We start from the raw sequence: 26,324 nt of genomic DNA on the forward strand, positions 1-26,324 counted from the left end.
TAACTTGCCAGGTGCTGCTGCAGGACTCTCTGGGAAGTGTAGTATGAAATGCGATGCTTCGTGTCGAGGAAGAAAAGTCTATTTGTGATAAGAACCTCTTGCTACTCTGATCTGGCCCCACTCTATTTTCCATACAGCTACTAAGTGAAGATTCTAAATTCTCTGTGGTTGTTTGTGAAAGGCCTTTGGGTTTCGGGTGCTATCTACCGGAGTAGAGTCTGTTTTCCTCTTGGCATTCCAAGTTCTCTGTGATGTGATGCCTGCAGCTTGTCAGGCTCATTCTTTCCTGTCACCACCACGTCCTCAGCAAACACACAGAGTTTATCTTGTTATTTCCCTCCCTCCCTGGTTCTCTCCTCCCCGTTCTCTCTGCCTGGCTAACTCAGTTCAGTTGTGTTACTTTGTAGGTGGCCCTTCCCCCATTCCTCTCTTCTACCACGTATTGGAGATGGGGATTTTAAGTGCTAATTAAAGAATTTGATAATTGTGAATCATAAAAGGTTTCAGCAAGAGAGAAACATAAAACTGCAAATTTCCTGCTGAAATGCATTTAGCTTATAAGGAACACTTAAAAAAGAAAGAGCAGTTCTGCTCAGTAAAGTGAGAAAGGTCAGCCTCAGCCAATGAAAAGCTGAGAGATATAATGGGTTGAGATTCCTCATTAAAAAGAAGCATATTGAAGAATTGTAATTGTTTGGTTTTGACCTGAAAGTGTCAGTGGACTCTTGGCATTTTGCACAGGATGGCCTCCAACCCCTAAGCTGGAGGAGATGCCCTTGCTCCACATCCTGAGTGCTGAGACTTACACATCACCACAGGAATGCAACCAGCTCAGCAATAAAAAAGAATTGATTGTAGTTTTTGTTTTCAGGCTTTTGTGATAGCTGGCTAGGAACTCAGACTGTGTAGACAGGTTGGCCACAAACTCACACATCTGCCTCTCTTTACGTCAACCTCAGAAATGCTTGGATTACAGGCATGCCACCATGCCCAGCACTCTTGTCTCTCTTTCCTAAGGGCAATTCAGGAACAGTTCAGCAATGGCTACTTCCATCTTCAAACTAATATCTGCACAATGATTTTTTTTTTCTTGTGAAGTGAGATTTTTCTCAATGAGCCAGGATGAAATATAAATTCTGGACTCTAGTAATCCTCCTGATTCAACCTACAGACACATGCCATCATGCCCAGTGCCACACCATCTCTCTCTGGAGTCTTAAGAAAAATATAACTATAATAATCAGACTGCTAAGATTTCAAGTGAATCTTTGTAGCCATGGTTCCAAAAAGTACCACAAAACTGCTTCAGGTGATAGGAGGGGGAGATAGAAGCAGTGATAACATCGGGCAGCAGTCAGATTTTAGACCATTGCTTGAAGGTAAAAATGAAGACACTGTAGTTTTTGTCATTTTTATTGGGATGTTGTTGTTTTAAGGCAGTCTCATATTCTGTCTGTCTTGAAGTCATTAGTTCAAATGTTCCTCCTACCTCACTGTACTCATCTTTAAATTGCTTTGGAAAACAAAACAAAACAAAGCAAAACAAGGCATAACAAAATAAACAGTAAATCTGACGTGGTTGTTTGAATGAGAATGGCCCCCATGGGCTCATAATTGAATGCTTAATCCCTAGTTGTTGAAGTGCTTTGGGGGACGGATTAGGAGGTGTGGCTTGTTGGAGGAGGTGTGCTGTAAGGTGTCAGACTCCCACACCAGGCCAGTCTCTCCTTTCCCTCTGCTTCTGTCATATGGATAAGATATTATAAGTCTCAGCTGCTGCTCCAGTGCCATGCCTGCCCACTTGCCTGCCTGTCACCATGCTTCCCGCCATGATGATCATGGACTCGTCCTCTGACACTGTAAGAAAGCCTCCAATAGCTCTGGCTGTCCTGGAACTCACCCTGTAGACCAGGCTAGCCTGGAACTCAGAAATCCGCCTGCCTCTGCCTCCCAAGTGCTCTGATTAAAGGCGTGTATCACCACTGCCTGGCTAGAGATTTTATTTTTAAAAATATTTTAATATTAGCCTGATTATTAAGGTTAAGAGAGAGAGCAAGGTACTCACATGGAAGTAACATGCCTAAGAGCACAGAGATGGGAAGTGAGATATACCCAAGTGTGGGTCCAGGCCTGTGGGGAGCCGTGAAGCTGGACAGGCATTCGCTATGGCAAGATGGCGCCTACTTCCGCTGTCGAGTAAACAACCTTTTTTGCGCATGTGCGTAGAGTGAAAAAGATGCCATGTCACGGCCCATTTCGGGGGCGTTAGGTAGGGTAATGAGCAAACAGCCAATCATGGGCAGACACGCCACACTGTGGGCAGACACGCCGCCCGCACTGTGGTGTATATAAGCAGTGCGGATTTTGGGCTCGACCTCTTTTTCCCTCTGGGAGAGGGCAGTAAACATCGCTGCAGAAGGAACCTAGTGTGTCCGCGTGTCTTCTTCCGGGCGAGACGAGGGCTACACAGGCCCCTCTAGGGAAAGTCATGGTTGTTTTAGCATTAGCCACCTGTGCCATCCTAGTGGCTTTCTGAAGGCATAATCTCACAAAGTTGCAGAGAAGTCCCCCCACCTTTTATAACTAACTGATATAAGCGGCTCTGGAGTTTCAACAGAATTACGATCTGATAATGTGAAACCAGAAACCAGCAGGGCTGCACGTGGCATTTAATACATGGACATGGTATCTGTCTCTTGCCAATGGAGTTTCTGCTGAGATTCCCAGGGAGCTTTAAGATGATAGCTGGGAAGAGAGAGAGTCTTTCATTGAGTTGCTACCTTGTACAGGGTTCAATGGTAAGTGGCTTCAGTGAATTCCTGAGTCAGAAACTCCTCTCCCTTTCCAGGCCTCATGATTTCTAGAATCAGAACTTTCTGGCTAACCAATATTTCAATGCCTTAAAAGTGACAGGTACAAGCCTGCAGGTGCCTCTCCTCAGGAACCAGACAAAAATGCTTGATTGGCATCAGGAAACAGGGACTCATGTGCAAACATAATTCAAATGGATTCAAACTGTTTAGCTTTCTGGTAACAACAAATCTTCATTCTCCCTCCAAGTAATTTGTGAATAATTATTAGTCTCTTGAAATGTAACATTTAAACGCTTTGTTAGAAAGTGTCCTATCATATTGAGAGGGACTGGGTTCTGTCGTTTTCAGCATCTCTCTTGCGGCTCTTAGGATAGTTGAGTGTCTTTCTTTCTCACATGTGTAAAAAAAAAAAACGCTACAGGACAAAAATAAAAAGTAAGAAAAGGCATCACCTAGGCTTTAGAAGTCCTTTTTTCCATTTAAGAGATTACAAATCAGATGCCAAGAGAAGGCTAAAGAGACAGGGGAGGGCCAGTACTGTCTTCCACCCCACATTCCTCAGAGATGAGTAATCTAGTGTATGAGGCATGCATCACTGAGCACAAGGTCTGGCTTTCCCCTGAAGTGTTTGTGAAAGAGTCAGTTGTGTCCTGATTCCAGAGGCACAGTCATCGTAGAAGAGCGGTTAATTTCTTAGCTTCCAACTCACAATGCCAACACCTTAGCCTAGCTTTAGACTGCTTGGGGTGTTGTCTGTGACTACACTGGCCTACCATCTTGTTTACACGAGCTCCCTTATCTAGTAGAGTTTGAATGTTTTCATTGCCTTCGACTTTTGATCAGCAAAAAATTCCAGAGCTCCTACCCTGGGAACACAACTTACCTCTGACCTGAGAAACAGAACATCCTGGGACAGAACCAAGCCGGTGACTCCCAGCACTGGTCCGCTCTGCCGCAGCCCAGGAACCAAGCTGGTGACAGCTCGGCAGCACTGGACTTTCTTACAGTCTTCTCGCCTATGTTGGTTACATTGTTTTCTTGTTTTGTCTTGTTGGGGCTTTTGTTTGTTTGGTTGGTTGGTTCGTATTTGTAACTTGCTTGATTTCATTCAGGCTACCTGCAGCTGAAAGAGATTTCAGGATTACTGGCATACACTTCCTGGCAGTGGAAACAGTCACTAAATGTTTTGATAACCTCTGATCATTTGTCTTTTCCAAATGACAGCTTTCAACCAGCATTTGAAAACACTTAGATATAAACTTAAATGCTTGTCATGCATCTGATCATTGTTGATCGGTACATTTGTATTCTAAATTACTTTAATGTTTTCTTAATTTCAGGGAACCTTCACCGAACCAGCAGCGTTCCTGAGTATGTCTACAAGCTGCACGTGGTTGACAATGACTTTGTTGGACGGCAGTCACCTGTCACTAGGGACTATGACATGCTTAAGGTGGGGACATCACAGAACATAATCCCTTGTCAGATTATCAGGAAAACAATTTCAGACTTTGGGGAGAAGGGGTAGTCTGTCTCAAGGGGTCTCCTTTCCCAGTTTTTGAGAAATTTTGTGTAAACATTATGGAAAACTGGGACTTTAAAGTTTAAAAGTTTGAACAATATTAAGTTCTAGTACAAATAAATATGATTCAGGGGAACCCAAGGGTACTAACTTCCATTTTATTAAAAGAAATGTTAGATTGTAATCCCAGAGTTGGTCATTATGTTTAAGTTTTATTTCTCTCATACAGGCTGGAGTGACTGCCACTTATGGAAGTCGTTGGGGAAGAGGGGCAGCACAGTACAGTTCCCAGAAGTCAGTGGAGGAGAGATCCTGGAGGCAGCCTCTGAGGAGACTTGAAATTTCCCCAGATAGCAGCCCGGAGAGGGCCCATTATGGGCACAGCGAATACCAGTATGCCTGGCGGAGCCACGTGGTGCCTGGTGGACGCCTCACCCTGCCACGCTATGCTCGCTCAGAGATCCTGGGCCTACGCCAGGCTGGCACAGCCCGCAGGCCACCCGGGTGCCGGTCACTCAGCGATGCTGTCTTCGACAGTGGCCCACTCAACCCCGCAATGCCCATCCACCCTCCTGGCACGAGCCATAGTGCGGGCAGCCTGCTGGAGGAGACCACGGTGCGCGTGAGCCAGGCTCGGGTTCAAGGCACACAGAGCAGAACCGCCCGCTCCTCCTGGCCCCGGAGCTCAGTCCGTAGTACCCTGCGGGAGCCAGGAAGGATGCTTCCCACCGCAGGCCAGGCTGCAGTGGGCAGTGGGGATGCACACGTGGACAGGAGCGCCTTCACTGATGCCCAGCTGGGGTGAGCCTCCAAACCTGCCTCATAGTTTTGTATTGTGTTTATGCATTAACTTACCTTTTGCCCCAGTCTTCTAGCTGTTTGCTAATGTCCGACTCATCCCTGTATTCTCGGCACCCTAGGAGTGAGGCAGGTTCATAAAAGAGTGTAAACATGTATCCTGAAAGAGGAATGAAGGAGTGAAAGACCGAGATGACATAATGACTTTTTGCTATCTGGATCCTTTTGTTACTTAAATTCCACAATCAATAGCCATAGATGTGTCAGAATATTGTTTTAATGGACCGTGTAATTTTAATAGAATATTTAATTATATTTCAAAGAATACTCTCTTCTGGAGATTCTCAAATTCTAGAGACTAGGAGTTAACTCTTGTTTCTGAAGGGAAAGTTTTGCTTTCTCTGGGAAAGAGAGGCAAATAGGTATTCCTCCTAAGAGGAAACAAACAGTGGCAGTTGACTTCCCACTGGTGTCCTGTACAACCCGGAGCCTTGGCTGCTGCCAGAAACACTGGCCACACACCTGTACACCACGTCCTCTGTCCTTACTCTGCTGTTTCACATTTCCCTTCAGCCAGACTCTACCTTTTTATGCCCTCCGAGTATATTTTCACATGTGTGGGTCTTTCCTATGGAATATCTAAATACAACTGTAAACTTACATTGTGATGCAAAGTACTAAACTATGGGTTTGTTTTCCTAGAACATTGGAAATGTTCCAGTCAGGCAGTGGCTGATGCAGTTGGAGACAGTCTTGAGGGTAGCAGAGACACTCAGCACGTGTCCAAAACAAACTAACGGGAAAGGTTTTTTAAAAAAGTGAGGGGCTGGAGAGCTGGCTCAGTGGTTAAGTGCACTAGCTCCTCTTCCAGAGGACCCAGTTTCAGTTCTCAGCACCCATATGACAGCTTGCCATTGTTCAGTTCCAGGGATTCCAACACCTTCACGCAGATATATATGCAGGCAAAACACCAATGCATGTAAAATAAAAATAAATAATAAAAGAAATCACCAAGTGAAACATTTTACATGGATTTTTCTATAAATGAAATTTCTGTACTTCTTAGAGTTAAATAATTCAACAAATGATGTCTCCAGAGTGCCCTGGGCTTCTATAAAGCCCCATAGAGAGAAAAACTTGGGGTGAGGGTCTGGGAGAGGAGCAGAGAAAATTAGCAGGGCATGTTGTAAGCAACAGCTCTGTGCGGAATGATTAGAGAGTGGAGAGCAGTGCACTCTGGGATCTGGGGTAAGGAGACTAAGAAGAGTGGACCTTCAGCAAATCACCCAGCAACTTGAGACCTACAGAGTTTGGAGCAAACAATAGGTCACACGGACTGTCCTGCATGTCATGTTTGTTCTAATTGTTATTTTAACAATAGGAAATCATATATCCTTATTTTTTAACATATAAAGGAGAATTCTTTGCAAAGGAAAGTAAGCCCCGAAGCACTCAGTGTTTGAATCAGGGAATGGTAACTGTATATATGTGTGTGTGTGTGTATATATAGTGTATATATATATATATATATATATATATATATATATATATATATATCAAGAGGAAAACCCTTTGAGTAGGTGCAGGAGCCATGGAACAGAAACCTAACAGAAGATAAACAGAAGCTTATTAACAGAAGATTAGTGGTTGTTCATTGAAGAAGAGAAGTCTTAGTGTCTCTTTCACCTAATCACTAGTCTCTGATGAGAAGAATATCCTCTCTTGTGCAAGGAGGGCATCTTTCTTCTGGGAAGTTTTGTGGCCTGCTTTAAGTAGCACAGGGAGATCCAAAACTGCTTTTCTATCTGGGTTTCCAAGTACCTTTCAGTCTGACATAGTTAATAATGGAAACTGCTATTATGAGGTGATAGATTCTGAAACCTCAAAAAGTTTTTTTTTTTTGCTTGTTTTTTTTTTCTTTTTTCTTTTTCTTTTTGTTTTTTCTTTTGGACTCTGTAATTTTCCTGATGGAAAAACTTGCAGATATACTTTTGTCTCTTATTTTAATTAATAATTTATGAAGAATAATCAGTTGTCCTCTTGCAATGGAATGCTGACCACACATTAGTGGTTATCACTGATTTTACTCACATTGAGCATGTCATGCAGACATCAATTAGGACTGCTAAGGACATAACATCTTCCCGTCTCTTGTACACGCCTGCTTTTAACTGTGTCTTCTTTCTATAGTCCCTTCCCAGTTGAAGGCTTGCTTTACTGTCTCAGCTTAGACTCTTGGGATGCTCTCAGAAGTGTCTGTCTCTAAGCTTTCCACTACCAGGAGTGAGCCATGTCCACAGCAGCATTCTTTCCATACCTTGGACAGTCGGGCAGTTTGTCTTTCGACAACACTTACAGGAGCCTCATGGCTTCAGAGATGTAACCATATGCTATATCAGGATAAAGACTGGGACAAACTGTGTGGCAGGAATGTAAGTTGGGTATTCCATACACAGAAAATTACTAGGATTTTTTTTTGGAGGGGGGTCGTTCTTTCTATAAAGGCTCTTATTCTGATCAATAGCATTTTGTGTTCTTCCTGTTGTATTTGTTACTTACATTTAAGTTTCTTATTTTGTATGTGTGTGTGTGTGTATGTGCATGGTGTATGTGTTTAGTGTGTATGTGTGTGGTGTGTATGTAGTGTATGTGTGCACATGTGTACATGTGTGTATAGTGTCAACTGTGTGTGTGGTATGTGTGTGTATGCATGTTTATATGTGTGTGGCACGTGTGTCTGTGTGTGCTGTGTGTGTGTCTGTGTGTGGTTTATATGTCTCTCTTGTGCATATAACAATTGGTGAAGAGAGACTCTCCACACTGAACTTGCTAACATATGTTAGAAGACAATCTCACCAGATGTCTTGGGTGTTTGTATTACTTGGAGTGAATTAGATGTCACCATGTCCATCTTAGACTCTCTAGCCCAGTCACCTCCCAGCAGAAGTTAAAAAGGAAAGTGTTGCTCTGCAAATTAGCTGGGGTTATGTTTCGCAGGCAGTGCCCTCCAAAAGGGGACTCTGTATTCAACTACATGTGACTTCATCATCACCTGGGACTAAAGGACAAGCTGCCCACTATGCCCCAGGTGAACTTTGTTACAGTGGCTGGGCAAAGGGTAGCAGAGCAGGGGTTGGAGTGTTAGGAAAAGCATTTCTCGAAAGACACTTACGCATTGTTTTGCCTGATGCATCTGTCACACCAGTGTGACTTATTTTACCAAAACAAAACTTAAGTTTTTCTCATTGCTGTTGTATTTTCAAGTAAAATAGCAGATTCTGAGAAACTTTTAGAAAAATCTAATGGTTATTTTATTTTTGTTTTTAGGGAGATGTTTCTTCTGTAGCTGTGAAATTCCCAGAGTAGTAATAACTTTTTTTTTGGGGGGGGGGGGTTTCGAGACAGGGTTTCTCTGTGTAGCCTTGGCTGTCCTAGAACTCACTCTGTAGACCAGGCCGGCCTTGAACTCAGAAATCCACCTACTTCTGCCTCTCAAGAGCTGGGATTAAAGACGTGCGCCACTACTGCCCAGCATAATTTTTAATTTCTATGAACAAATTTTCTTTAAATTATGTTTAAATGGTTGTATTGGGGGCTTGGGGTAATTGTTTTTTGTATAATTACAATACTGTACCTATTTATCTTAGAGAATTGCATTTCTCTTTTTAGTACACATTGGATGTCTACAACATCCTCAGATACTCTGCCACTAGCCTGATACCTTCTGATTTCCAGGGCTGATGTTTCTTAGGCTAAAGAAAATCTAGAGTGAAGATGTTATAGGTGCTTAATACTAGCTAGGTCACTCCTGGTCGATCAAGAGGGCATTGCTTGCATTTTCACCATGTCTTTTGTCTGACTATCTAGGAATGCAGACATAGACATGACCTTGGAGCGAGCTGTGAATATGCTGGATGCAGACCATGTACCAGCGTCCAAGATCTCTGCTGCAGCTACCTTCATACAGCATGAGAGCTTCCAAAAATCTGAAGCACGGAAACGGGTGAGTATCTTCTAAGTCCATATTAACTCCAGCAAAGTGCCAGTGGTATGTTGACCTTGCACACCAAAACCAGTCCTTAATATAAATGTAAAACCTTTCACTGAAGCCCGAAACAGTGCCTCCTAGTATACACAAAGCCCAACGCTGCAGAAACCAGGAGTGTGGACACAGGCCTGTAATCCTAGCACTTGGGGTGAAAGCAAATGGGTCAGAAATTCAAGTTCATTCTTGCCTGCACTGTGGATTTAAAGAGAGCTCGAACTGTACTGACCTATGGGAGTAGTGGAATGTCATTAGGACTCATCTGATTGCTACATTCCTCTAGCAGGACAGTAATTTTTGATTTTCCACTAGGTCCCTGGACTATCTAGTCTCAGGTTCTTGGTCACTCTAGCAGTGTTGGGTGTGGGTTCCATCTCATGGAGTGGGCCTTAAATCAAATAAAAGTCTTGACTGGCTACTTCCATAAGCTTTGTGCTACTATTGTGCCAGCATATATTGTAAATCTTGGGATTTGTAGCTGGGTTGGTGTTTCCCTTTCTTCTCTGGTAGTGTGCACAGTACCCTCCAGTATCATAAAGACTCATCCTTAGGGGTGAAGGTTCTAGGTGGGCACCAGCTAGACTTCTCTGTGTTTAGTGAGTTATATAGGTTGTCTTGAGCAATGGGGCCTTTCTGTTAATTTGTGGAGGGCAATAAATATGCAATAACCTGAGTTGTCTGAGGAGTCCCATGGAATCCCTTTGTCCAACAACTCTGTGCTGGCTAGTTTTATGTCAACTTGATACAAGCTAAAGTCATTGAGAGCAAGGAACCTCAACTGACAAAATGCCTTTTTTTTTTTTTTTTTTTTTTTTTTTTTTTTTTTTTTTTTTTTTTTTTGGTTTTTCGAGACAGGGTTTCTCTGTGTAGCCCTGGCTATCCTGGAACTCACTCTATAGACCAGGCTGGCCTCTAACTCAGAAATCCACCTGCCTCTGCCTCCCAAGTGCTGGGATTAAAGGCGTGTGCCACCACTGCCTGGCAACAAAATGCCTTTCTATGATCAGGTTGTAGGCAAGCCTGTAAGTCATTTTCTTTATTAGTGATTGATGAAGGCAGACCCAGCCCAATGTGGCTGGTACCATCCCTGAGCTGCTGGTCCTGGTGAGGAGCAAGCCAGTAAGCAGCACCCCTCTGTGGCCTCCTCATCAGCTCCTGCCTCCAGGTTCCTTCCCTGCTTGAATTCCTGCCTTCAGTGTGTTTGATAATGAACTGTGACTTGAGACTGTGAGTGAAAAAACCCTTTCCTCCCCAACTTGCTGCCCATTTGCTTGGAACATCTTTTTCCATCCTTGGACTGTGATATGATGTCTATCCTTGGTTTGTTTCTTGGATACAACAGAAGGATATATTTTGTTTTTAAATCCATTTTGTTAGTGTGTATTTTTGGGGGGCAGAGTTGGGTCCATTGATGTGAGATGTCACTGAGCGGTGTATTGATTCCCATTGTTTCCTTGCTCTGGTGCTGGGCTTCCTCTCCCATCTTTTGATTTCCTGGTCTGATTTTATGTATTCCTTGTGTTTTCTTCACTGTGGTTAACTCTTCCGGTTGATGGTTTCTTTCCAGCACCTACTGTAGGGCTGGGTTTGCAGACAGATACTGCTTGAACTTCCTTTTACCAAGGACTGGTTTTCTCCCTCCATGTATTGAAAGAATCCATCCTTCAATTTGGTGTCTCTTAGAATTTGTAGATGATCTCCCTAGGAATTTCTGGCTTTTATAGTCTCCATAGGAAAGTCATGTTTGTTGATCTTTTCCCCTTTTATATTTAATATTCTTTCTTTGTTCCATGTATTTAATGTTTAATTATTATGTGCCATGGACCAATTTCTTTTCTTGTTCAATCTTTTTGGTGTTCTGTATGCTTCTTGTACCTTGATAGGCATCTTCTTCTTTGGATTAGAAATATTTTTTTTCTATGATTCTGTTTAAAATATTTTCTGTGATTTTGACCTGCCTTCCACTATCCTTAATATTGGTAGTTAGTCTGTTTGCTGTATCCCAGATTTTCTGAATGTTTTGTGCAAGGAGCTTTATAGATTTAACATTTTCTTTGAATGAGGTATCTATTTTTTGTTTTATCTTCGATACCCGAGATTTTCTCTTCCATCTCTTGTATTCTGTTGGTGAGGTTTGCCTCTAAGGTTCCTATTTTTGTTCCTGAACTTTTCATTTCCACTTTTCCCCTAGTTTGGGCTTTCTTTAGTGATTTTATTTCCACTTTCCTGTCTTGAACTATGTTTTTTTTATTACATTCCACTGTTTGTGTTTTCATAGATTCCTTTAATGGATTTATTCATAACTTCTTTAAGGATATCTACCATTCATAAAAGCTATTTAGAAGTCCTTGTCTTGTACTTTAGTGATATTGTATTTCTTGTAGCAGTGTTGCTGTCCTCCAATAGATAATCATTGTCATCTCTGTTATTTATTGTGTTTTTAAGTTTAAGTCTAGGCATTTTTGTTTGGGGAGATTATAATTCTACGTGGTAATACCTGTTCTTATCCATGTTTCCTGGGTATTTTGTTCTTTGGTTTCTGTTACTCTTTCTTGTTCTTAGGAGGGGTAATGGCTATGGGGTGCCTGGTAGGGAATGCTTCTGGGATCCTGGTAGGTGTAGCCACTGGGGATTTCATGTAAGTTTTTTCTAGGTATTGGGAGCTGACATCTAGGAATGTGGGTGGGCTAGAGGTAAGTGGAGATGAGGGGGTCCCCAGGAGGGAAGAAATTAGTGTGTGCCTCCAGGATCTGAATAGTCCCCTGGAAATGGGGGCATAGAGGGAAGAGAGGCCACAGCAGGGAGGGGTGAGGCTAAGGGACTGGATTTGGAGGGAAGAAGGGGAAGTGAAAGTTGTCTACCTGTTTCCCTGGCCAGTGTGGCCAATGGGTCCCAGGGAATGGCTGAGGGAGTTGGTGTCAAAGATAATGGGATTGAGTAGTGAGGATGGATGTGAGAAAGATTGTGTGATCTTCATGAGAGGGGGTCAAAGAAGATGAGGTCACAGAATGTGGTCTGCTACTGAGCTGGGAGTGAAACCGAGAGATTGCATTTGGAGGGGGAAAAGAAAGTGAAGCCCTTTTGCTCCTTTCATTGTAACCCCACATAAAAGTGACCAATAATAGCAACAAGGTCAATATTAGCCTGTCTTGAAACTTCCTCAACCAATAAAATTAGTCTAAAACTTTTCAATTTAGTGTCAGGTAGATTTTTAGAAAGTGCATTATTTGTTAAAACATGACAAGAGTAGTCTCTAGTTCAGTTGCTAATATCATCCCCTCTGAATCAGCTAGAGCTTGGTCTTCGGAGTCTACATTGCTCTCGAAACTACTGTCTTCTAAGCTCCCACTAGGGTGGCTCATTAAGCCCCCTTATAGTTCAACCACTTTCTTAGTCCAGAATCACCAAATCTTTCACATTCCTCTAAAGAACAGCATGGTCAGGCTTGTCACAGTAGTAGCCTATTTCTTGGTACCAAGTTTTATTTTAGTTACTTTTATATTATTGTGACAAAACACCATGGCCAAAGCAACTTACAGAAGGAAGAGTTCATTGGAAACTAACATTTTCAGAGGGTGAGTTGATGACCATCATGGCAGGGACCATGGAAGCCAAGAGGCATGATTTTGGAGCAGTAGCTGAGAGCTCACACCCTTATCTGCAAAGCCCCCTCTTCCATGACACACCTTATCCAACAAAGCCACACCTCCTAGTCCTTCCCAAACAGTTCTACCAGTGGGAAATCAAACATTACAATATATGACCATTTGGAGCTTTTCATTCCAACCACCACACATTTAAAATGTGTTGTATTTTTATTCAGTTCTAGGATTTTGTTGTTGTTTCCTTCTTGAATTCTTTAATGACCAATTCATTATTAAATATTGTGTTGATTTACTATTTGTCAGTGGATATCAGTTGCAGATAGCTTCTTCATTAGCATGTGATCCTGTAGGGTCCATGTCTCCCTCTCAACACTGGGACCCTATTTGGCTTGAACGCGTGCAGTCCTTATGCATGCTGCCATAGTTTCTGTAAATTTACATGTATATCATTCCTGTTATGTCTGGATTACACTTTCCTTGAAGTCATCTATCAAGTATGGCTCTTAAAATCTTTCTGCCTTCTCTTCCTCATAGGTCTCTGAGCTCTGAGTGGAGGGGTTTGATGAAAACATCCTATTTAGCATTGAGTGTTCTAAAATCTCTTATTCCCTTGCGAGTCTCTTTGTTAATTTCCATCTCCTGCAAGAAGAGGCTTCTCAAATAATGTCTGAGCTAGGGTTGGTTTTTACTTTTTTTCCTTTGGTAGCATATTGAATAGCTTCCAGTACCATGAGTGCTAGCCTAAATTTTTTTTTTATGCCCTGATTTCTTAGTCTACTTTGTGTTTCAGGCAGAGGCATATTAGAGAATACCACCCACAGAAGTCCTCTCTTGAGATGCCAGATTTGGCCTAACCTCCAACCAAGCATTCAAACAATGTTTGCCCCATTTTTACTTTTTATGTAACTGTTTTTTTCATAAAAAGTCTTTCTTTAAAGTTACCACAAGCTATGAAGTAGATATGCTGACACCTCAGACAGAATGGAAAGGAGAAACTTGTGGTGATTTTGATTATAATTTACTATTTAGATTAATTTTATAAAGCTGTTTTTTTTTCTGTCTTGCTAGTCTTTTTCCTGATTAACTCAAAAGAAAATATAAGGTTGGAAGACTCTTGCCATAAATTCCATTTTGCTATTTTTTCATATTTACTTATTATATGTGTGTGCCTACACACATGTATCATGGTTCACAAATGAAGATCAGATGACAACTCATGGGAGTTGATTCTCTTCCTCTGTCTTCCTGTTTTTGCAGACTAGCTGCCCACAAGCTTTCAGGGATTCTCCTGTCTCTGCATCTCATTCCTAGTAAGAGCTTGCAGGAATGTGTACATCACACAGCTTTTCACTTGATTTCTGGGGTTCCAGAGGTTAAACTTAGGTCATCAGGCTTGGAAGCAAGCACTATTACCCACTGATCCATCTTGCCAATCCTTGTCATGCTTTCTGTATTAGAGGGAGGCTAGGGTTTGATACACTATGTAATATGCAAATGTGGCATTGGCACCAGCTGCACAGTGTTCAGGTACCTGTATGCCTCATTTGACAACAAAGCCCATGGTCAGTCATAAAAAAGACTTCTTAACAACATCTGTGTTATGATGATGCAAATGAGTGAGGTTTGTACCAAAAGCCCTTGCAACTTAAAAATTTTCCAGACAAATGTAGATGGAGGCAATGATGTGGGCAACCATAGACTGCAAGTTAACGTCAGATGATGTGCTCACGTCCTGATGTCTTTTATGGTGTTTACAGCCTAAAACACTCAATCATTGCTCAGATTTAACTGTTCATGTTTAACAGTGTTCATTTAACTTATTTTAATCAACCATAATCTGCTAATCTATTTACTTTATCTTGCTTTTTGTTTTTCATTGTTTTGTTTTGTTTTATTTTGCTGTTTGGAGACTGGGTCTCACTTTGTAGCTTGCTAGCCTTCTCCTTCAGCTTCACAAGTGGTAGGATTACAGGCACTTACTAGCATACTCAGCTAAGAAATCTGGGTTTTTTGGAGCTAGAGAGATGGTTCAGAGGTTAAGAGCACTGACCGCTCTTCCAGAGGTCCAACCATATGGTGGCTCACAACCATCTGTAATGGGATCTGTTGCCCTCTTCTGGTGTGTCTGAAGAGAGCAATGGTGTGCTCATATACATAAAATAAATAAATCTTGAAAGGAAGAAAGAAAGAGAGAAAGAAATCTGTTTTTCTCTTCCCTTCCTAGGTGTAGCTCTTTCTCTTAATAGGCATATTCTCACTTGTATGTATGGGTAGAAGAAATGTTTTAAATGACACATTCAAAGGTATAAACTTTTTACTTAAAATTCCCACATAACATATGTCATCCTTTTAAATACTCTAGGCAGTTGGTGGTAACTTAGATTTGGAGGTAGATTTCAAGGCTTCCAACATTGCTATGACAAGTGTATTTTTCCTACTATTGATGGTAATTTCTGTTCATTTTTACTAACTATAGAAGTTTATTCTGGAAGAAGTACTCATGTAATTCTGTGTTCTTTCATCAAACTTTCCTATCCCCAGATTTAAGGTTGCCTTACATTTTATTTTTTCCAGGCTTTTATTGCCAAGTTCTTTTTCTCTTCTTGAACCCTCTTCACCCATCCTTTGCTACTTAGCCTTCCTTCTGAAAGCTTATTGACAGATTTTGCCTCCAGAACAGCTATTCTGTACAACCTGAGTTGTGCTACACACAGTTTTGACTGATAAGTATTTTGATCAGCATCAGTGAACATCTGTTTCTAAGATATTGAATGCCTTAATGCCACATCAGAGTTAATAAATAGGGTTATTGTATTAGTTAGAGTTCTCTAGAGTCACCGAACTTATGGAATGTCTCACTATATAAAGGGAATTTGTTGTGATGACTTACGGTCAGTCTGCAGTCCAACTAACCCAACAATGGGCAGCTGTGGATGGGAAGTACAAGAATCTAGTAGTGGCTTAGTCCCACAAGGTTGTTTGAGATTGTCTTCTGTAGAAGTAAGTTCCAACAGATATGTTGCCAAGTAAGTGTAAGCAATCAAAAAAGAGCGAATCTTCCTTTTTCCAATGTCCCTATGTGGGTATCCAGCAGAAGTTATGGCCCAGATTAAAGGTGTGTACCACCACATCTAGACCTGGGACTTGCTTTGTTCCAGGCTAACCTTAAACTTAGAGATCTCCTTGCCTTAGTATCTTGGGATTAAAGGCATATACTACCTTGCCTGGGCCTAAGCTTTTCATGGCCACTGTGCCTCAAGATCTCCTTACCAAATCCGGGTCAGAAACTTGTGTCTTCCAGCCTCAAGATCTGGACCACAGGTATGCCTTTCAACTCTGGATTGTAGTTCATTCCAGATATAGCCAAGTTGACAACCAGGAATAGCCACTACAGTTGTATACATTTATTTCTTCCCTAGGTCAATCAACTTCGAGGCATCCCTAAGCTCCTACAGCTGCTCAAACTTCAGAATGAAGATGTTCAGCGGGCTGCTTGTGGGGCCTTGAGAAACTTGGTATTTGAAGACAATGATAACAAGTTGGAGGTAGCTGAACTGAATGGAGTGCCTCGGCTACTGCAGGTGCTGAAGCAAACCAGAGACTTGGAGACAAAAAAGCAAATAACAGGTATTTCCTGCTAACCATTAAGAGCCGAACAACGCAGAGGCAGCCAGATGCTTTCCGTCATGTGTTTTTTTTAAGTTTCCTGGATTGATTGATGAATAGACTCATTGATACAAGCCACCAGGGTGGCTTATATCCAGAATTTGAACTCCTTTCTTCTAGAGGAGAAAATATTCTGAAAATTTTCCTTAATATTCTAAATGAAAAACTCTATAAACTTGACTAAATGTTTTTAAAACAACTTTTAATGACGTGAAAATTTTCTTTACCTTCACTATTAGCCACCTTTTGGTTTGAGCATACGTGGGGATTTGATGTCATCCCAGGTATCCCCAGCATTCTAGAGGAAAACGAGAAGCTTGTCTAAGTGTTTATTCAACAGTCAGCATTCCAGATCTGCGAGTGAAGGGAAATGGAGAGGTCCATAAATTTGAATCTTTGTTCAAATTGTTCAAAATGCAAAGAGCCATTTTCCTATCTTTCTGCCACCTGGACTCCTGTTACTAGAACCTTCATAGCTCAAGTGATTTTAAATTGTAGTTATCACCAAAAAAGACTTTAGGTTTTGAGAAAAATATGAGGTATTAAATCTCAGTTTTAATCAAAGAATCTGCAGCTCAAAGGATGTAATACTTTTAAAGGTATCAAAGGTTTTAAGATTTAATAATAATTACCAGTGTTCTGGTAAAAACTTTTTTTCTTACTACCAAGACTTGAACTCAGGCCCTTGTTCATGCTTGGAAAATTTGCTGCTAGACAGATCTCTTAATTTTTCTTCTATAAATGTTTACCAATATATCCTACTTATTATATATATGTACATATATATACACACACATCTTTCGCATGAAGACCTCTGCAGAAGTGATGCCTTTATCTCAGAGCACACCTTTGAGATGTTAGGCACTGAGCCCCAGGCTGGGGAAATTGTTTTGATTTTCCATCTACTCAACTAAAGTATGAAGGACTTAGTGTGATAAGAGACCAAACCTCGCATTAGAACTCAGCATTTTCTTCCTGCAGCAATGAGCCACAAGGAAGTCAAGCATACTCTCCTTTCCATAGTCAGAAAACACTTTCTGGGGTTGTCTCATTGTAGGTCTTTAAAGGGATGTAAGGGCTTCAGTGGTGCGTTAAAGGAGAGTGACAGTTGTTCTTGGCAAAGTGAACATGACTAGAAGGGGAGGAGGTGGGACCAAGCTGCTGGTCACACTAAGGAAACATGGAAGTTAGTAATTGAGTTAGGATACATAGTAGCAAGGAAACTTGGGTGAGGGGAGGAGGTAATTTCCAGAAAATAATCCATGAATCTACACTTTTCTTGTATAGATGATAGAAGGCTAAAGTCAAAGAGCATTCTGTGATGCTGATGCCATAGCAACCATCCAGGTATCAGAGGGAATGTGTACAGCTGAGGAATGGAGTGCAAGCCAGATCTCCCTATAGGAGGACATTCAATTGTGTTCTTTGGCATTTGATATAAATTGCCCTAAAGGATTCCCTTTAGCTCTGGAACATGCTTTTTACGGCTCTGAAAGAGATCCTTCTGATATAGACACTTGTACCTAGTAAGAAACCTACATATAAGTCTTTCTAAGTCTCAGAGACGGTTTGGCCTAACATAGCCACATTTACATACTGAGAAGCCTGAATGTGAGTCTCCCCTTTACTGGGCCTGCTCCCATTTGTCTGTGTCATTTCTGATCTTTATTCTTCAGTGAAGATAGCAATGTTTCTTCACTGTAAAAATCTATATTTTGCTATGTAAAAGTAAAGGAGATTTATTTAAATAACTATTTCCTCTTATAGTGGTCAATATCCGTAAAATATGTGTTTTAATAGCTATAAGACCCCTTTACCAGTTTTTAGGTTTTTTAATATCATATTTGGCCATAAATTTATGGACAGTGGAATTCTTATAACTGCTATATATTCAAATTGTCACTGACAAGAATAAGTTTTCTTTTTTCTTCTTGGCTAAAATGAGTACCTATTGGTAGAAAGCAGGTAGACTGATCTCAGCAAAGAGACAGACAGACAGACACACACACACACAGAGAGAGATAGAGATAGAGAGAGAGAGAGAGAGAGAGAGAGAGAGAGAGAGAGAGAGAGAGAGAGACTGACTGAGACTTGGGTTCTGTGAATAAACTCCTATAAGTTAAAATAGAAGCAAATAAAAACTTAAACTCTAATATTATGTTGCTGAACCTAAAAATCTAACAAGTATGTGATATCTATTTAGAGTCATGAGAGAGATGAGACTCAATTCCTGCAGAAGAAAAGTCATCCAACAATATAGTGCACCCTTTTGGGGGTGAGCGTGTACTAGCCAGAAGGTAACAGGGCAGCAAAGATAAAAATATAGATTTAGAAGGTGTTAAAGAATCCTGGAGGGAAATGTATACTAGCTGCCACCGGGGGGATTAAAAATGCCCAGCCACTGAGATAGTCAAGGCATATCAAAATTAGCTGGTGTCTGTGTGTCTGTGTGTGTTTGTGTTTCATTCATGAGTCCAGAGAGCTCTTGGCTGGGTGCAGCACAAGTAGCAGGAGCCAAAGCAGTTTAACTAATTCACTGCTATGCCTAGTACCAACAATTTGGGGATTTTAGGGATATATGTTGTTTCCCTAGGTATGCCGTATAGCCTTGACTGGACTTCAACTTGCCTCATCCTTTTGGGTATTAGGATTGTAAGCAAGTACCACCATGTCCAGAAAGAAACAGTTTAATTGTCCACACAAAAGCACAGCTCTCATCCCAAAGGGTGTGAGTAGTTTTCTCTGAGCTAGATAATACTGCTATGTCCTAGGACCCAGAGTTAGGTTACCCCAAGTATTCTAGTGTGGTAATGAGTTCATGAAACTTGTGTTCTTAGGATATTGCTAAATACATCGGTGGAAACATCAGGTAGGAAGATTAAAGCTAAGTGAAGAAGTCTCTGGAAATCTTAGATACTTTCTGATGACACTCTTAGTCTTTGAATTGGTAGAAGCTAGGGTCTATTAGTATATTGTAGAAGGATTTTTAACTGAGCCACAGGGAGTTTAGGTCATACACACAGGTAGTTAATAACATGCTATTAAAGGGATTAAAGATCTCTCAAGATGATTTGACGCCCAACTCACTGCCATCATTGAAACTTTAACCAGTCTTATAGAATATTTAATATAGGTGCACCCAGAACTTATACTCAGAAATATAAATTCAGAAATATATCATCCATTTTGAGATTCTGGTGCAGTAAACCTGGAGTGCCGCCCAGATTCTGATCTGTCACTAGGTTCCTTTGCAGACTTCCAACCTAACACTAACTTAAGGATAAAAATCCTTGTTAATATATTGGTAAGAAGTGAGCTAATTTTTTTTTTTAAAGATTTATTTATTTATTATATGTAAGTACACTGTAGCTATCTTCAGATGCACCAGAAGAGGGCGTCAGATCTCATTACAGGTGGTTGTGAGCCACCATGTGGTTGCTGGGATTTGAACTCATGACCTTCCAAAGAGCAGTCAGTGCTCTTCCCCACTGAGCCATCTCACCAGCCCATGAAGTGAGCTAATTTTTTACCATCCCAAGCTAGATCTTTTAAGTAGGTCTTTCTGGTTTCTACAAGGTCTACTGGTTCCCCCCAAAATCTCCCTGCTTAGGATTTTCAGCTGGTGATTCTGGCTTTGCCTTCTGTAACCACAGAAGTTGGTCTTCATCTGTTTAACCCAGCCTTTCTTTACTGACTGGACATTGAGCAAACCCACATATAGTGACCCTCACATCTTTCAGCCATGTGCTAAGGAATTACCCTGTTTCTAGCTGATTACTACTCAGTTGTGTGTCTGTGTGCAGAAGAGTATGTGTACATCTCCAAAGAATATTTTTCTTCTGATTGACATCAGTTATGCCTTCCAGAAATTTGGTGGCCGTGGCCTAGGTATACGTTAGCCTACATTAATTTTTTAAAATTAAACAAAACTTCCTAAATTATATACTTGTTTAGATATAGTGTAGCATGCCAATCTAAGAAGGGTATATATTGACTGTTAAAGGAAAATTCCATCCCCTTTGTTCAAGGTAATCCTCTTTGTTTTTTATGTAAGATGTACTGAGTACTTTGTATGGTTCTTTGTAAAAAGAGGAAACTTCACTGTGCGTCAGATTTTTTAAGCCACTGACAAGCAGAGAAACTTGATTTGTTTCTACAAGGAAGTCCCTCCCACACAGCCCCGCCTCTCCCCCACACTCCCTCTGGCTTTCTCTCCTTTTTCTCTCCTCTTTTGTAGCTTATTAATCAAAACTCAACCTCAGGCCTGCCTTTACGTTGTCTCCAACTACCTTCTGAGTGTTATTCTCTCTGTCCCCTTCCAGGGCCTCTTAGGATGAAGTGAGAGGGATGAAGCCATTGTATTGCAGAACCCACGGCTGAGACACTGCTCCTGACTAACCCCAAATGCTAGTTTGCTCAGGAAAAGACTTCCTGAAGTCCAGAAATCCTGTTCCCAGCAGACATCAGCCCTACTGTGACCATATCTAATGGAAGCTATGTGTAGACTGCATGAAAGTCTGGTTGCTGTTTCAAAAATTAATACACAGCCGAAGCAAACTGTTTAAGCCTGAAACATTAGACCTCATGTGTTTTAATTGATTGGGCCAAATGCACATAGAGCTATGTAGGCCGTTATTTTAGTCATTAAAATTAAGGGAGATGATATCATCTATCATAAAGTGGATATCCTATATATCTCTGCTTTCATTGCAGTGCATTTAAGAAGTAGAAATTACTGACTGGGAGGGTGGAAAAGGATGAGATGGGGAAGGTACAGTCACCCTTTCTCTCTTCTGGCCTCTTTGCCCTTTCCTGGATGGCAGTTAGTTGGAGCAGCCATAAGAGATAAAAGATAGCAAGACAATGTTACACACGGGCAAGGCCATTGTCACAGCAATGTGTAGACCCATAGTTCCTCCACTAAGAAGTATTTGGGTACCAAAGCTACATTTTTAAAAATCCTACACGTGAATATAATTTTCTGTTATCTTTCAGCACCAAGCTCTAGTTTCTATGTGTAAATGCTCTGGAAAACCTGGCTTTGCTTTGCTTTGCTTTGCTTTCTTTCCTTCCTCTCTCTCTCTCTCTCTCTCTCTCTCTCTCTTTCTCTCTCTCTCTCTCTCTCTCTCTCTCTTTCTTCCTTTTTTTTTGAGACTGGGTTTCTTTGTGTGTAGTTTGGCTGTCCTAGAACATGTTCTGTAGACCAGGCTGGCCTTGAACTCACAGAGCTCCTCCTGCCTCTGCCTCCCAATTGCTGGGATTAAAAATACCGGCCAACCTGGTATTTTATTTTCTTAATTTTCTTCCTGGTTGGTTGGCTATACAACCCTTCCCTTTAATAATGGCATCAGAGGGAAAATGAACATTGTGCGAGTAGATGTGACTCTGATCTCTGAAGATAACATTGTGGAGACATAAAAGACAGTGCTCTTTGTCTTTCACTGCCAAACTCTAAAAGAAGTATAAAAAAAAGAAGGTTGGCAGATCCTGAGGGCAGAAATCCTATCATGGGACAGCAGTTGACAACCATTAACTAGGAGTATTGCAGTAGACAGAGACACATGTTGTGCCCTAAGTGGACAGAAAGTATCGGGTTACAAGTTGTGAGGAGCAGCACTTAGGAACATCCATGCTTCCCTGTGTTTCTGGTAGAGAGAAACAAAAAGGACAGAATTCCTCTAACTGATAGCAACAGTAGTTGGGGGGGGGGGGGGCGGCCAGGGGGGCATTTCTTGCCTCTAGCTGGAGGATGTCAGGTTTGTGAGGTCAGCTTTGTAGTAGAGTCCACAAGAGAAACGGCAATAAAGCTTAAGTGTGTGTCATTTCTTTCCTTACTGCTAAGATAAAATACCAAACAGTGACTTAAGGGAGTTTATTTAGGCTCAGAGCATCGAGAAATCTAGCCCATCGTGGTGGGACTGGAGTCATGGAGCTGCTTCTTCACATGGTGGAAAACACAGAAAGGGAAGGAGCAAGAGGCAATAATCCACTAATGACCTGCTCCCGTGACCTTCCTCCAGCCAGCCTCCCAAAATGGGAGGTGAGCTTCAGACCGTGATCCTGTGGGGGATATTTCAGACTCAGACGGTTTTGTTCACACTCTTGGTTAATTTGAATGTGCATGATTTTGCATATTAAGTAATAGATAATTGTTCTTAGGAATCAATGAGCACGAGACAGGTATTCGCCCCACATCCTTTTGTAAATACCTGTTCGTAGTCCTGAAGTTGCCTGCCTTGCCCTGAGCTTGAGTACTGTTCTCACTGAGCCTGTTTTTCTAGGTTTGCTCTGGAACTTGTCCTCTAGTGATAAACTCAAGCATCTCATGATATCAGAAGCCTTGCTCACCTTGACCGAGAGCGTCATCATCCCCTTCTCAGGGTGGCCTGAAGGAGACTACCCCAAAGCCAATGGCTTGCTTGATTTTGATATATTCTACAATGTCACTGGATGCCTAAGGTAATGCCTCCTTGTGCTCCGACCCCTTCAGAGAGAAGATGTAATCAAATAGGGCACCCAAAGAGAAGTTGAAATGTGTTCCATTTTGGATCCTTTCTGTAATTATACAATTTAGTTTTGTTGGATTCTGTTTGGGTAGAAACTGATGGAGTTTACTATAGTAAGGTGTTTCTGTCTAGTTAATTGCACTGTCTTAACTAACTGTCTAGTTAATACCTTCCTTAGTCAGAGTTACCATTACTGTGATGAAAAAACCATGACCAAAGGCAAGTTGGGGAGGAAAGGGTTTGTTTGGCTTCCACTTCCACAGCACTGTTTCTCAAAGCAGGCTGTCAGGACAGAAACTCAAGCTAGACGGGAACCTAGAACCAGGAGCTGATGCAGAAGCTGTGGAGCCCTGCTTACTGGCTTGCCCCTCATGGCTTGCTCAGTAGTGTAACCTGGGACAGTAGCTAATTCTGCTGACAGAAGAAAAGATGAATTAACTGCTCACTATCACTGCAACCTGTCCTTAGACTGTGTTTTCAGGTTTGATGACTTTCTTTAACTCCAAGTCTCATAGAACCCAGGACCACCCACTCATGGGTGGCACCACTCATCAATCACTAATTAGAAAAATGCTCCACAGGCTTGCCTCCAGCCTGATGCTATGGAGGCATTTTTCTCAGTTGAGGCTCCCTTTTGTCCAGTGACTCTAGCTTGTTAGTTAAGTTAACATTAAACTAGCCAATACAATATCAAATATCATTATTATTTAAAGCCTTGTGTTAGCTACTGAGGATTTTACAAGGAGTACATGAATAAATAATAAATACATGTACTCAAATCGCAGTTTAAATAAAATAGTAAAATAAACCACAGTGACAAGCCAGAGAAGTATTTGGACGGAATGGATGTACAGATGATCCACGTGGAAACTGGGGAATGATTGTATGTGGCAAGGAAAAAAGGCTGAGGCTCACGGAATAGAGTGCTGGCTAAGTGTGCACAGTCAAGGGCTGAGGCTTATGGGATAGAGTGCTGGCTTAGTGTGCACAGTCCCTCAGCTTCAAGGAACACTCAGCATCTGAAACTTGGAGTTGGAGAAAGTCGTCAAACCAAGCTGGAAACATAGTCTAAGGACAGGTAAATCATTTTGAAATGAGTAAATAAGTCTTTTTGAAAAATGTTTTCTATATTGAGCTTCAGGGCATTAAGCAGTTACTTTGAAACCTCTCAACAATTCTAAAGCTGTTAAAGCCAACTAATCAATAGATAACCAAAGCCAGCATGGCCAGACTCCGGTCTCACAGACACTGTCAGAGAGCACACCTTCAGGCCAGACTTTGGTCTCACAGACACTGTCAGAGAGCACACCTGCAGGCCAGACTTTGGTCTCACAGACACTGTCAGAGAGCACACCTGCATGGCCAGACTCCAGTCTCACAGACACTGTCAGAGAGCACACCTGCATGCCAGACTCCGGTCTCACAGACACTATCAGAGAGCACACCTGCAGGCCAGACTCCGGTCTCACAGACACTGTCAGAGAGAACAACTGCAGGCCAGACTCCGGTCTCACAGACACTGTCAGAGAGCACACCTGCAGGCTTCTTGATCTGGAAACCAGAATTTTCTACAATTTCAGTCCTGTGCTTCCCAGGCTAGCCAAGATTAAAAACTGTCCTTCAGACTGGGCATGATGGTGCAGAGGCAGGCAGATCTCTTGAGTTCTGAGGCCAGCCTGGTTTGCAAAGAGACTTCCAGGACAGCCAGGGCTATTACACAGAGAAACCCTGTCCAAAATAAAACAAAACAAAAACAAAGACATGCATTTCTATTTGCTGGAGATGTTCTTTATTCCTATTGCCTACTTTGATCAAGACCCCGGGGTGATTATTTTAAATACTTGAGTAAAGATAATATGGAGAAAGAAGAATCAGTAAAACATAATTTTTTAATTTTTATTTGTGTGTGCATGTATGTTTGTATGTATGTGTGTGAGTTTGTGTGTATGTGTTTGTGTGTTTGCACAAATGTGTGGGTATTTGTATTTGTATGTATGTGTATGTATCTCTTTGTGTGTGTTTGTGTTTGCACATACGTGTGTATATTTATATGTATGTTTGTATATATGTGTGTATGTTTGTATGCATGTGTATATTTCCTTGTGTTTGTGTGTGTGTATTTGTATGTGTGTATGTCTCTATGTGTGTGTTTATATGTATATGTGTATGTGTTTGTATGTGTGTGTCTCTGTGTGTTGTGTGTGTGTAAGACAGAGAGGGAGAACATAGTTATTTCTGTCCTCTGTGGCTTCTGTGGATTTCAGTCCATTCCTTGGGACTTTGCCAAAAGCACTTTCACCTGCTGAGCCATCGAACCAGCCATGGAAGAATAATTTTTTCTTATATAGTGAGAACTCATTTACTTGTCTGTCTTCACTGATTAGTTTACAAGTTGAGTCTTGGACAGAAAAATAATTTCCCAGAATGTCATTGTCAACTTTTTTTAAAGGATCTCAAGAAGTTAAGGAAAAATGGCTGTGTATATACTACTTAAGTTATAGGTAATATCCTGTGAACTATGTTTTATAATAGCAAATATGTTTTTATAGAAAAATGTGTGGCTGATCATAGTCAGAACTATATCTTAAAAACATTTTAAATTTCATGATTTTTTTTTGAATTGGTGGGTTTGGCTGATACCATTACCCAACAGGTAAAGCTCTGCTGAGGCTGACAACCTGAGTTCTCTTTCCAGAATCCAGATCCAGATGTGCTCTGATTCCACATGCAATCTGTGCACAAAGGCACTCACACATGTATGATAGATAGATAGGTAGATAGATGGATGGATGGATGGATGGATGGATAGATAGATAGATTTAAAACAGAAGGTTGTTAGGAAACACCCCTCCATCTTCAAGACTTTTTTTTCTTTCATTGAAAATATTTTTTTCAAACAATATATTTTGATTATTGTTTCCCCTCACTGAATTCCCACTTGTTCCTCCTACCTCCCGTCCCATCTGGATCTATACCTTTTCTGTCTCAGGCATTTAAGGAATGATAATAAAATAAGATTAGAACAAACAAATTGGAGTAAAACAAGACAAAATTAAAAAACAAAGAAATAGCATGTATAGGCACAGAGAGACACATTCTCACACAGAAATCCCATGAAAACACAAAACTGGAAGCTATGATATACACAGAGGACCTATAGGATTGAAAACTAATAATAATACCCTGACTCAATATTATGAGACAAGCTCTAAAAATGCATGAAGCCTTTTTTCTTTAAAAACAACAAATGAGTAGGTTTACAGGAAACAACTGGCACCTCTGTCAGCAGACATCAAGGTAGAAAATATCTGCACATTTTATCTCTATGCCTTGTGGATAAATTTCTTAATCATCCACTAACAATCCAAA

At 41.2% G+C, this 26,324-nt stretch overlaps 1 protein-coding gene and 1 long non-coding RNA gene across 2 annotated transcripts in view; both read left to right on the plus strand.

Annotated features, from left to right (window-relative positions):
* Pkp2 (plakophilin 2) overlaps positions 1-26,324 on the plus strand; it is a 54,886-nt gene that overhangs the window by 6,008 nt on the left and 22,554 nt on the right. Inside the window, exons 2-6 of the mRNA XM_031363202.1 lie at positions 4,154-4,266; positions 4,565-5,136; positions 9,001-9,136; positions 16,203-16,410; positions 22,731-22,908. Coding sequence (XP_031219062.1) covers positions 4,154-4,266; positions 4,565-5,136; positions 9,001-9,136; positions 16,203-16,410; positions 22,731-22,908 — 1,207 coding nt within the window. The remainder of the gene's footprint in view (positions 1-4,153; positions 4,267-4,564; positions 5,137-9,000; positions 9,137-16,202; positions 16,411-22,730; positions 22,909-26,324) is intronic.
* Positions 17,959-21,022, plus strand: LOC116085629. Its single transcript, XR_004116675.1, has 2 exons — positions 17,959-18,060; positions 20,772-21,022. It is a non-coding gene; the product is annotated as an uncharacterized LOC116085629 (long non-coding RNA).

Source organism: Mastomys coucha, unplaced genomic scaffold (genome assembly GCF_008632895.1).
Source record: "Mastomys coucha isolate ucsf_1 unplaced genomic scaffold, UCSF_Mcou_1 pScaffold12, whole genome shotgun sequence".
Classification (NCBI taxonomy): domain Eukaryota; kingdom Metazoa; phylum Chordata; class Mammalia; order Rodentia; family Muridae; genus Mastomys; species Mastomys coucha.